At 37.5% G+C, this 13,407-nt stretch overlaps 1 protein-coding gene across 1 annotated transcript; it reads left to right on the top strand.

The window, feature by feature from the left end:
* Window positions 1–9,486: 9,486 nt before the first annotated feature.
* On the top strand, window positions 9,487–13,017 carry NDUFA4 (NDUFA4 mitochondrial complex associated). Its single transcript, XM_082754785.1, has 4 exons — window positions 9,487–9,645; window positions 10,277–10,365; window positions 10,705–10,765; window positions 12,802–13,017. Exons 1-4 carry the CDS (start codon window positions 9,604–9,606, stop codon window positions 12,856–12,858), a joined length of 249 nt encoding a protein of 82 aa, XP_082610911.1. The 5' UTR covers window positions 9,487–9,603; the 3' UTR covers window positions 12,859–13,017.
* Window positions 13,018–13,407: the final 390 nt, after the last annotated feature.

The raw sequence follows: 13,407 nt of genomic DNA, 5'->3' as shown, positions 1-13,407 counted from the left end.
AATGACTTTTATCTCTCTTCTGAAGTCCACAGTCATGAAACAGTGTACTAGTAAGCAGATTTAAAAGAGCTAGCACTTTCAAAATCATGCTTCCTCCCCTCCCAAATCCAAGTCAAGAGGAAGAGACAAGGAACAAGAATTCCCACTGTCCTAATTTGTTTCTTCAGATGATGCATCAACTAGATGATACGAGTAGATAAAAGATACTGCTTTTAAAACTCATTGAACTGGAATTTTCTGAATTTAAATCACATGAATCATTTCAGTTTGGCCACGTTTTAATCTAAGTTCATTTTACCCTAGAAACAAATATCTGAAATAAAAACTGAATCTGAATTTGAGAAGACAGATTGTTCTTTTAAATTATTTATTTATTTATTCTACTTTATTATTCTACTTTAAAAAACAAACAGTTCATCCCTAGACTGGCTTCCTTAGGTGATTATTTTAATATTATTTTCTATGATTCTGCTGTGGAGACGGTTGTGCAAAACGTATCTCATATGAGACTTATTTTTGTCATGAGTATTGTTTTTCAGAGCATCAGCATTTTGAATTATGCTTGCAGAAGATGCCAACTTTAAAATTTGTTACTTTCATCTACATCTGTTCTGCATTCCATGGAGAAAAGACAGGACTGTTGGGTGCCTGAACACTTCAGGAATACTATATGTGCTTGTTAAACAACTCTTTCACACAAGTATTGGTGTTTCGATTATGTCTTAGCAAATAGGGATGTCAGCCTGACAGAAGTGTTTCTTAAGGGGCAAGTCCCAAAGAGGAAAAACAGATGGGGAGAGACAACATCAACGAAGTAACATCACAAAGTATACAAGCTTGTAAGTTAGTCAGATAAACAGGTTAGTGAAAGACAGGAGCAAACTTGTTTGGACCGAGGATGTTCTGTACCAGCAAGTAAACAAACAGAACACTGTTGTCTTTAATCTGATTTCTTGTGCAATATAAGATAAAAACATCCTTTCATAGAAAAAAAAAAAGGGGGGGGGGGGGAGGGGGAGGAATAGCTTATGAAACTCTTTTAATTACATTTGCTAACTCTTATGTTATGCCTGTTTTCAAGAAAGAAAATTTCTGATGTCTTAATACATGTAAAGAATAGTATCAAAATATTCTGCGGCTTTCTCTTCACATCATTTTCACTTCAGTCTAGGCTCTGTTGTTAAAATAAAATAAGAAATTCCTGCTTAGAAGTCTTATTACAATTACACATTTCATGCAATCACACAATGTGAATCTTAGAGATATACTGTATGTATCCTCAAAGGAGGATGGACTCAGTCACACATTCAAATATGTTATCATCCTTCTTTCATAAACACAGCAATACAATTTCCTACATATAAAATGAAACTGTATTTTGAGAAAAAAATAATACGGGAATGTTGCATTTTGAGAAGTGGTAGTTCACTTTTTTAACAGAGCAGAATTTTCCAAAACAAACAAACACACAAACCAAAAACAGTAGAAACAAGTAAAACTCAAGAGTAGCCAGAGCAATTACTTTCACCTTTTCATCAGTTATTTTTTAACTGTTCTAGATAAATGTTTATAAAGACAAAATGTTACTTATCAAAATTTCTGGCAGATGAGCTAGAGTACAATGCAACACTTAAATCTGCATCTGGGCAGGAACATGTTCCATCCCCTATTTTACAAATGGAATGAATGCAGTATATTCATTCCTTTAGTGGCCAAATTCCAGAAAGGAAGCAAGCTGGGACTGGATTTCACATTCTGCTATGTTAGAAATTATCTGCAGAAAGTACTAATGATTCAAGGGAATGTGATAATTGGAGACTGTATAAGTGAAAAAGGGCAATGCCTTGGAGATCAACTACATGCTTCTTTACAAGAACTTGGCACTCTGTCCTTCCATAGAGATTTTGCTTATGTCTAAATTGTAGTTCAGCTGGCAAAGACAGAAACAGGTTTAAACCACTGCCAACATATCAATAGTTTATCCTAATTTATAAATACAGCTGCCTGCAAAATTAGGCTGCTTACAAAAATGATCAGCCCTTGCAATGTCTGACAGCATTGCCCTTGCAGGAGGAACCCCAAGACCAATGTTTTTGCACAGTGAGAATATCAAGAAAAAGATACTATTCTACTAAGTAGAATAATAATATAGAATAACTATAATACTAAGATATTCTGCACAAGCTGGCCAGGTCTAACCAGGTTCATACCAGGATGCTGCAGGTATATTGGTTTCACTCTGAGGGGTAATGAAAGCCTGAGCTTTATCCATTAACATTTTCTGAAACACAAGTGAAGTCCATCTCTGTGTATCAGCTTGTATCTCCAGTGATTTTGGCAAGGGCTACCGATGACATCCTAAAAGCATGATTTATTGTAGCTTTACTTTACATTGCCTCTGGGAGCTGCCTTTATCTTTCTCCTGATTTCAGAGGGTATGCTTGCTTAAACTAACCCCCTAAGTTTGGATGTCAAAGTTCTGTGAAATGTATTTCTCCTAGAGTACTCTCCTTCACTGACACAAGTAAACCACACTCCACTTTCATCCTTTTTAGACAGCTCTGTGTTACCCAGCTGTGCCAGGACCTGCAACATAACTCAAAGGCTCCTTGAGTAATCAATGATACTTCTGGCATCTGGTATTAGCAGCTGGATTTAAGTACCTGTTCTGGCTGTGATGCACAAAAATAATGGATTTATAAACTACCTGAAAAACATCCTTTTGCAATTTGTACTCAGAAAAAAACATTTCTACCTTGCAAACATCAACTTTCCTCTAAAAGCTACAACAGAAAACAGAGACGAATAACATTTTCTCTGGAAACTACATGAACGACAGTTACTTCCAAAATAGCAGTATCTGCCTTCCTGTTCATAAATACGAAGAATCCTTCTTTACCCTCTCCATAAAGAAAACAAAAGCATATGACTCATGTTAGTGGAAGACAGATAATATTTCCTCCAGCCTAGGGTTTGTGGAAAATAGCTTGCTCAGAGTGATGTCTAATCCTGTCCTCTCCGGGTTCTATCACTGTCTTAAACGAGAACAAGTTTTGGCTTACTGAAACTGTTAGACTGGGGAGACTTATTCTTTCTATAAATTGTATTTCCACTAACATACTGACATCCTGCATTAAAGAAAAAGATACAGAAAAATAAATTAGAATAGAAAATCTATTTATATTTTTCTAACTGTGCAATACTTTGTTGACACAGCTTGTGCAGATAATGCCACAGCAATGAGACTATACTTTGTAAACATGCTGTTTTCATGTTTTTTTGTTAACATTTAATTGTCCTTCTTAATGTTTGGAATACATAGTGAATGTGAGGTCTCACATATCATTCCGTACAGCTGTTGCACAGTCAATTACACATGTTCTTTGTATTGTCACATTTCAGAAGCTGCTTATAAGCAGCTTTTTCTGCTCCCAGACTGTCTGCTTAACTCACTCTTATGGCAGCTGCATCAGTATCTCCTAAGCAGCAATGTGTCCTGGAAAGGGCTGTCAATACCAAATTATTGCCTTTCCACCCAAGAACAGATTTTTTTTTCAGAGGACAAACTCTGACCAGGTTTCTATAAGCAGCCAACAGCAGATAACATTCAATAGTTTTTGGTAGACTGAACCTGACCATCATGCCAGCCCTGGAAATCTGTGACTTGTCTCAGCCATTGTGGATTCCCAGCATAAAAAACAGCCAAGATTTGAGTAAACATCAATAAAACTATAAGGAAACAAAAGATTAATCTAAGGCTAATTTAAATTTGGAACAAAAGAGCAGAGGATTTATATGGACTATTTATTTCTTCTCAAGCACATGGAGAAGAAACAGCATGGAATGGTTCAGGAAGAACTGTTCAAGTATGCTCTTCCTCACTCAAAAGGAGAAACTAAAACTAAAAGTTTAACCTCTTGTATTAAGATGAAGAATCACAAGTGCAACTAGACAACTATAGGCACTAGAAACACTTTATATTTGGCTAACAAGTCATTAAATAGTTGAAGCAGCACCTCTTTAACAGTTCCAGGTACCAGTCCTGTTTACATTTTTTTTAGTGAAGATTTTGTCTTGCTATTGAGACATTAAACTTTTATTTATAGAGTTCAGGTAGCTTTTTCAAATCAAACATGAGCAGCTTACAGGGTGATACTATCTATGGACACAATCACAGGAAAGAGATTATCTGTAAAAGGGCACTGAATTGGTGTAGTTTCAGTGGAATTGTTCCAGTGACTTCTTGGGGTCTTCATGTCAGGTTAAGTCTTCCAGTAGGGTGCAAGCTGTGTGGGGCTGGTGCTTCTGCATATTACTTTTTGGTGGATTGTGTAATTTAAAATAGAATATATTGGAAATATAAAGACCTGCTGTTTCACCTGCTCTCTTGAACCCAGAGAGTAAGCAGGGACCATGATTTAGTTCCTTTGAAGTGTTTGATTCTCAGATGTTCTGCTTTTGGTATGTCATTCTCTTTCTTTGTGTTTGTTTTCAATAGTCACAGAATGATATAACATTAAAACAAACAAAGAAACAAAACACAAAACAACAACAAAAACCAACCAAACACAAAAACCCATCCACCCACCAACCAAAAAAACATAAATGTTATAAACATTGATATTTAAAACATGAATATTTTCATCTATTCTGGAATGTCCATCCTGGAATGTATATGTCCCTACTTCTGTTTTTCTCTCATATCACAAATATTGAAGTCTCTTAACTTTTTTTTTCCTAATCTCAGTAGGCTAAGCGAAACCTTTGCTTGTGTCAGGTGCTTTAACTCAGTTGCTTCTATGGGTTCTGTTACCTGTTATCTGTTTCAGCCCATGTTGCTCAAAATATCTATACAGAGAAGGAAATTACTTCCATTTATTATTGAATTGAGCCAGATTTGAATCTGTTAGCTGACAGGTAAAACAGCTCAATATTCCATTATGAGCAGCCTAGGCAGCCCTGTGATTCCCTGTGAAATACACACTTTAATAGGTTTTCTATGCAAGGAACAGATAGGAGCATGCTAAGAAGTTGTGCACAATGACTCTTTTTATATTTCGCATGGATAAACAAAGAACTTCCCTTCAGGTTTTTAATGCAGTTTCACCGATAGCAATTTATGACAGCTGTGAAACTGGGATTTTATAAAAAATCTGTTCCAGGGCAAAATTCAGAATTTTACTGAAGACTTGTAAATTCAAAAAAATTAGTCTTGTAAATACATCCACATTTTGCCAGAAAATGCTTCACTTCAGAAAATAAGTTAGATCTTCAGGAAAGAAAGATTAAGGAAATTCCCACTTCATTACATTACTGATAATTTCACTTTTGCTCAACAGCACTTATTCACATATTCTCTCTTTGTAGAAAAATATTATTTGTTTTCATTTTAAATTAAAAGCCTTTATTTTAAAGTAAGGATTTACTTACTTTAAAGTAATTATAATTACTTTAATGCTAAAGCAGTCTATAAAACTGTACACTCAGTAATAAAAGAGGAGCAATATGAAAGCTCTGTAAACTAGGGCTAATATATTTCAGTTTACAAATAGCACTGTAAAAATCCAGGAGACAATTTGTATTTATAATATAATGATCATAAGTTATATACATAAATGGAAGTGAACTAAAAAGTTTTCTGTTCTCACTTCGTATTTATAGAATATTATTCTTTGACTTACTGATCAAATTCTAAATTATTTCAAACTATTCTTCCCTTAGTAATAGTACATACAAACATTGTCATTTTTTTTTTCTTTCCCAGATCACTAGCACCCCTATTTAATAGACATTTTGCTTATATGGTTGCTAGCGGGTTATGCTACGTAACATATACAAACTTGTTCTAACTGTTATGTTTTAGATAAAACAATTGAACTATTATAATGCTAGGATTATTGTGTACTTTTAATGATTATACAGAGATGATAAACTTTATCATTCCCATACTTTTGGCAGGCATAAATGAAATAAGTAACAGAACATTTCTTTACCATATATTTCAGTACAATTCATCATTTATTTGTTATAGCTGGTTTTTTTTGTTTGTTTGTTTGTTTTTTTGTTGTTGTTGTTAGTATTCAAGATTTATAGCAGCTGTTTTCCTTTCACCATAGTTTCTTCTTAAATGCTACATATATTTTTGTTGAAGTTTTAAAAGGTTTTATGGTTTATACCCATATTATTATTATTTTTTGTTGCTGTTGTTGTAAATATAGCATTTGGCTTAACTACCTGTAACATACTGCAATTCTTACATAGTTTTGAAGAACTGATAGAATATTTACAAGGTTACACTTTGCTTTGCTGTAATTCTTTTTCTCTTAGAATTCTTTTTGAAAGCTTTTGCTTTTTCAGCAAATCTCCTACAGAAAATCCTCAGTTTATACCCATTTCTAATTAACAGAGAACTGTCATGGATGATATAGGACACAAAGAATGACATATTTACAATAAATTGATCTGTGACCAAATGGAACACCTCCAAATCTAATAGTCTTTCCTTCCTGTTTTCCTCCAATTAAAATACGTCACTACAAACAGGACTATAATTATGTCTTTTTTGATTTTTTTTTCAACTGAGTGATTGGAATCAGCACACCTTAAGAGTGCAATTCTTCGGATTTTATAGAAAATCTACTAATAGATTTTATTATGACTCCATATTTCTATTCCTTAGGAGATCAGAAATGATTATACCTGTGGCTAAAATTAATTGCTTTAAACGTATATATATATGTGTGTGTATATATATATGTGTGTGTATATATATGTGTGTGTGTGTATATATATATACATATATACATATATATAAAATAATTATATATATATACACACACATATATAATTATATTATATAAATATATATTATATAAATATATATACAATGAAGCCATAACTCATGTTAAATACAGTAGAAATCTGTGTATATATGATTCATAATAACAGGTAAAGTTTAGGAAACAAGGTCTTTAGAAACAGGAAGGCCTCAGAATACAAAAGCATCTGGAAAAGAAGAAAAGCTTCTGAAACCGAAAGCTTAAATGAGCCTAAGCCTGAGGATAAGAACAAGATACAATAGCAATCTGAGGCGGACAAGTGATAGACAGAAAGCATGAGTAAGGCTGTACAGGAGAACAAAAGAAAAGGGGGAAAAACAAATGATAAAGAACCAGAATAACCCGAGGACTCGATTTTCAGCAGTGCTGAGCACTACTGCAAATCTAGCCCCTTAGCTCTTAATGGACCAGTTCATCACAAAACCTTGCCGAAATACCTGAAGGATTTATGGATTCACTTATTTAGACAGAGGAAACGTACACAAAAATAACTTTACTCAGAATAAAAGAAGTGACTAGTCTAACTAAAACATCATAAATTTAATTGGCAGCTGTGAACACACAGACACCAAACCTTAAGAGGAAATAAATGTGTTTACGTTTCATATCGAGTAGATAAGCGACAGATAAGAGCGTGCTAAATAAAGTTAGAGAATTTTACCATTTACTTCCTCTTTAAGGGAGTGAATGGGTTCTTGATGTGTAACAGAAAATTGTTAGACTTTAACTAAGACAAATATAACGGCATCTTTACTATAAATTAGCACATGCCTATACACACACACATACATATAACTGCTTACAGTGCAGTTTTAGCACCTAAATGTGGCAACTACGTAGGTATTTACAGGAACCATGGATCATCAAGACACCTTTGAGGTTGCTTGTGTTTATACTCAGAATTTCACCAAGACAAGCAATTGTGAAACTTCATTTTTACCAAGGCTTATCCTGGCTGTACTATTAGAACATTAACTCACAGTTGCTAAAATTACAACGAAAAATTATGTTTTCTGCTTGTTTTCATGCTTTACTTCTTTTTGTCTGCAAAATTATTAATTGAATGCAATAATCCAAGTAAATAAATATAATACAAATGTAACATAAATGACAAGACATCTATATGAACAATGAACCAGCTGAGCTGTACTGGCCCAGGTAATGAAAGCTATGGACACAATGCTTAAAATTTATGAAAGCCCATAAAATGCATGACAAATTTTGCAATTTGATCAGGTACTATGTATCTGTTTAAAATTGTAAAAGCAAGAAAACCCAGTAAAGGTATAAATCATAGAAAAAAAATATCTTGAGAAGCATGTAAAAAACCTTGCATATTTCCTAAAAATAGGTGCCTGAGATGTGCCTAGTGGAAACAGTGTACCCCCAATGGTCTTCCCTACTCAAAGTTTCTGGATTTCTGTCCCTCAGCCTTAGAGCAGCTGCACAGAATACAGCAGGTTTGTAATCTGAGGCAAGTTTGCTCAGCAGCCCCATATAGCTAGTGGCTATCTACCTGGCCTCTGGTCTCTTCCAGTTATTCTGCAGCTGCTTAGGCACAACTGGTATTTTCTGTGGAGAGCTCAACTACCATACTAAGGGGTGAGCAGCATAACCTTGCAGGTTCCAGGGATTCCTTTGATGTACAAGAAACAGAAGTGGCACTATTATTTTCATTACTTTTAACCGCACGGAGAAGTCCATCTTTTCATTTGGAAAACCTAGAAAAATACCCTCCTCCTTACAGTATAGATTGAAATGGTTAACGAAATCTTGGAGCACTGTACATATAGGCCTTTCTATTTACCAGCTCAGAAACAAATCAGGGAGACAAGTGATGGGATGCACTGCACCAAATAGAAGAGTTAACTTTATCTGGTAGCACAACGCAGCTGCAATCTGCAGCCATGCAATGACTTGTCAAGTGTATCTGCACAAGTTGCTGGCCGTGGCCGGCTGCCAGCATTTTGTCTAGTGCAGTTATCTGTTAACTAGATTAAATGGGCTCTGGCAAATTGAAAAAGGTTGGATAATTGGATGACAAGCAAGGCACCAGGGGATTTTCAGAACTTGTCGTGACTGGAACGATCCAAAACAGTTCTTGAGGAGATGCAGAAGCCAGCCTGTGGAAGTAGGAAGTGAAATAAAGCACGTCTGCTTACATATATTTATTCTCTGCCATTTTATTTTTTCTTACTTCAGAATTGTACTTTAATGCTCATTCACCCCAGCTACTGGCATTTGTGTTAGGTTACTGTGCTCCTAGGCTAGGAAAGGAACTGTTTTCCTCAGGTCTGAGGAACACTGATATTCCCTCCGCCTAGCAAACAACCCTTAACGCCTGGGCGCCAAGAATCTCATTCCTCGGATAACTTTTCGCGAAAGAAATCGCACATCAGGGGCACTGCTGAGCTCGCACCCTCGCAGGCGCAGGCGCCGCTCGCACCTCGGGCCGAGCCCAGCGGGGGCGGGTGGTCCGCGGGGTGCCCGGGCAGGTGCCTGCAGCCCCCTGGGGACGGCGCTGCCCGGCGGGCCGGGGGCCGCGCTGAGGCTCGGGGCGCGGGGCGGGCTCAGGGCTCGGGGCGGCGCGGCGGGGCCGGCGGCGGCGGGCTGCGAGCAGGCGAACAGCGGAGCCGCTACATCCGGGCTGCGGCGGCGGGCACCTGCCGCCCGGGGGCCTCGGTGACATTGGGCCTCGGCGGCGGGGCGGGGAGGGCGAGCTGCGGAGCCGGGCAGGGAGAGGGGACTCGCGCCAGCTGCCGCCATGTTCCGCCTTATGGTCACCCACGCCAAGAAGCACCCCAGCGTGAGTACCGGGCGGGCGGGGACCCCTGCTGACCTCCGCCGCTGCCCGCCTCGCCTCTCCTTCCCCCCCTCCATGTTCTCTCCTTTCTCCCTCCATGTCCTCTCTTCTCCTTGCCGCCTCAGCGCCCTGGGCTGTGCCCGGGTTGCCGGCCTCTGCGCGCTCCGCTGCTGCTCGGTGAGCGGCGGCCGCGCCGCTTTTTTTCTCGGCTGTGCAGGGACCCGGAGCTGCAAATCTCGAGGTGTCGCTGCCAATCCTCTCGGGTGTCCTTCTCCTTAACCCTCGGCCCCCTTTTCTTATGTTATCACCGGGGGTGCAAATGGCGGGGCTGTTGTGGAGGAGCGGGTAGTGGATTCTGAGAAATGTGCTGCTGCATTGTACTGGTGGCTGCGGATGTAGCAGCATTTTCTCTGTGTATTTGTCACTGTAGGTAATTGTTGTTCTCAAACCGCAGCGACGTCAAACCCCAGCGACGCTTCTCTCAAGCCCCAGCACACAGGGAGCTTGTGTCAAGGTTTTAGAGGGCCACAAAACATGGGAGCTCGTTCTTTCATTTGTCATTGCTGTAACCAGAAATGTAATAACACTATTTTGTTGCATTGCAGTATGTCATTTGAAGCATTTCTTGTTGCAGTTGATCCCTCTGTTTTTGATCATTGGATCGGGAGGCGTTGGCGCAGCCCTGTATGTCATGCGTTTGGCGATATTCAACCCAGACGTCTGGTATGTATAAAACAATCCATGGTGTTAGTTTTCTTAATGCTTATATTAAAGTAAGCTTCACTGCCTTTGTTTTTATGCTTCTGGAGCCCTTAATATATAGCTCCATTATTATTGGCGACAAATTTGTAGGGTTCTCTCGGATTTAGAGATTTGATTGTATGATTACCCTACCATGTTTACAGACTCCTGACAAAGGACTGTATCTTTCTCTGGAGAAACTTATTAAGATAGATGACCACTTATGGTCTAATAACCCTAATATATGTACAAATCTTATTTGTTCTGAAAGTACTGTGATTTTTCTCAACTTGGTCTAATATCTTGTATGTTTCTCAATAGCTGGGACAAGAAAAATAATCCAGAACCATGGAATAAACTGGCTCCCAATGACCAGTACAAGGTAAAACAAAAACCACAGATTTTTAGGAAACATCATACCAAAAGCATAGCTTACTGCTTTAGGACATTTGGATATATTAGAAAGTAGCGGTCTAAGTGACATATGTCATGCAGCAGAGGAAATACATTTATCTTCAGAAGTCAGAGCAGAGGGAGCTGTTTGAGATTCAAAACTTTCTTAGAATTGGTTGTTAATGGGCCAGAAGGAGTCTCTGTACAGAAGCTGTTAGATATCTATTACTCTCTAAGAAAGGTATTATATGCCAGTGGAAGACTGTACTAGCACATAATGCTCAGAGAAATAAAATACAGGGAGAAGAATAAAGCCTTTTAAGTTTTGAACTAAAACTTTCTAAATTCTAGACTACTGACCTCTAACTGTGGGAAGCAAAGCGGGATAATGTCAGTGTTTAACATAAATGCTAAATCAGTTCTACAGCCAGTTGCTTGAAAACAATTGTCTGTAAGTAATAGATGCAGGAGAATGGTTCTTTAAGTAATATTCAAGATATTTCATTGAACTAATGAGAAAGCATGGAAAGATGCGTAAAGCAGATGGTAGTTTAGTAAAATGGGATTCTTCTACTAAAGATTTCTGTTGAGGATGGTTTTAAGACTATCCACAAACTACTAAAAAAGCAAACAAACAGTTTCAGTGTCAAGTGTCTTAGTATGCCAATCATTTAAATAAGCAAAAAAAACACACCCCAGAATAAAATGTTGCAGTTCCCTTAAGAGGAGGCCAAGAAGAACATAGTGCTTCATTTTCATTGCTGTTTCTGGAATATTGCCTTTCTTAAATATCTAAGAAAGGCAAATTCAATGTTGTGCGCAGCATGAATTCTTTTAAAGAGTGCATGCCTTCTGTGGCATTCTCAGTCTGTCCTAGCATACAAACACAACCTCAGGGTTTACCATATTTGGGTTTGTGTATCACTGTGGATTTTTTTTTTCCAAGACTGTACTGTGGGAAATGAAAAGGCAAAAGCTCTAAATTGTTGGTGACTGTTATGTAAAAAGCTCTGATAAAACAGCAAGTTGCAGCTTTTGATGAAATTGCATTTGTTTTGTAAACTTTCTTCTCTTTGGAAAGGCTGAGGAAGTCAATATTTCAAAAGAGAAGAGTTGAAGGAGTGATGATTGCTGTGTGAGTTGCACAGAAAGCTGTAATTTGAATGTGTTAAAGTAATCTTAATTCCACTCTCAGCTCTGGGCTTTTTTTTTTCTTCATATGCAGAAGTTAAATAAAATTGAGTTTGGCCTTGACTAAAAGTAGTCAAACTAATACATACTTTCTAGTTTCCTTTCCTTTTTTTTTTTTTTTTTCTAAGGAATAACTATAGCATCATGTGCTTGACATCAAATCAGGCTGGATGCCAAATATACCTTTAGTCTATTCATTGTCCTCAGTGACTATCTGGACTGTTCTGAATGGCTTGCAGTGGAATGCAACTTTGTTAATACAAATTGAGTGTGCAGAAGGATCTGTTCTTAGATTCCTTCTTTGTTGTTACATCTTGAAGTTGTAGATGCATTTACCTAAACCAAATTTGACTTTAGCAGTGCTATTGTAAATGTTCACATTTACTATCCTTTGTGCTACTTATTTATTACAAATTAGATGTTGTCTTCATTATATAGGAACACAGATTTGGGGCAAAAAGGATAAACCAGCAGTACTGTCAGGACTTCTTGTGTATAGACTTTAAAGTCTGGGGATCAAAGAAGAGATTCTTCATGTTTTTCTTCAGTTGTAGACACCAGCACTGCCTCATCTCAAAGTTTATAATAGTGTATGCAGAATGAAGATAACATAAAAAGTTACTGCTCTTGAAAGTTTTTTTTTTCTTTTTTTTACTTATTATTCTCGAATTCTCTATTGCACAGACTCAAACTATGATTTCAGTTTCCTGATGTGAGTTCAAATGATGCATGTTTTATAATAAATATGATGGCAAATGATACTTTCTGTGGAAACGTTATCATATCAAGCTTCTAATTCTAATCAAGATTCATTTCTTTTCCTCTCTTCCGTAGTTCTACTCGGTCAACGTAGACTACAGTAAGTTCAAAAAGGACCGCCCTGACTTCTAAGGAGCACGATCATCTCCACAAGCCGCACAGAAAGGTCTTCCGGAAGCCGTCCGCACAGTTATGCTTTATCATCCAGGAAACATTCAAATTTGCCTCATACTGCACTTGATCACCTGTTCGGAAGTGTTTTGATGGGGTTTAATAAATGTCTGAAACTTGGAGTGTCTTCTGTTTGCTTTAATTTCTCAAAATTAGGACATCCAGACATTAACAGTTGTACAGTCAGTCCAATAGTAAGCAAAAGCTGATTCACATTTGCTCTATAAGAAAGTGAAGTCTTGACACGCTTTATACGCAGTCTGTTGACTTGAAATAAGTGATCGCATGTTCATGCAGCATAGCAAACTGCAAGAACTTAAGAGTATAAACACTATATTTATAATTGCACCTACTTTTTTAAGTTACTGCTATAAGAAGTTTTGGTAGCAGACAAGTTAATGCTAGGAAGTCATTGTTGAATGGGGAATCAACAGATGTTGCCTTATGTTCATGAAAACAAAAGCCAAGTTCTTCTGGGGACTGGTGTTTTGTTTTGACATAGTTTGTTAA

This window comes from Aythya marila (genome assembly GCF_965140915.1).
Source record: "Aythya marila genome assembly, chromosome: 2".
In the NCBI taxonomy this organism is placed as follows: domain Eukaryota; kingdom Metazoa; phylum Chordata; class Aves; order Anseriformes; family Anatidae; genus Aythya; species Aythya marila.
The sequence above is the reverse complement of the archived record's forward strand: the minus strand, read 5'-3'. Positions and strand labels throughout refer to the sequence as shown.

Coding starts and splice junctions, on each gene's coding strand:
- NDUFA4 (XM_082754785.1), top strand. CDS start 9,604: ATGTTCCGCCTTATGGTCACCCACGCCAAGAAGCACCCCAGC. Junction 9,646..10,276: donor ACGCCAAGAAGCACCCCAGC/GTGAGTACCGGG, acceptor TTCTTGTTGCAG/TTGATCCCTCTGTTTTTGAT. Junction 10,766..12,801: donor CTCCCAATGACCAGTACAAG/GTAAAACAAAAA, acceptor TCTCTTCCGTAG/TTCTACTCGGTCAACGTAGA.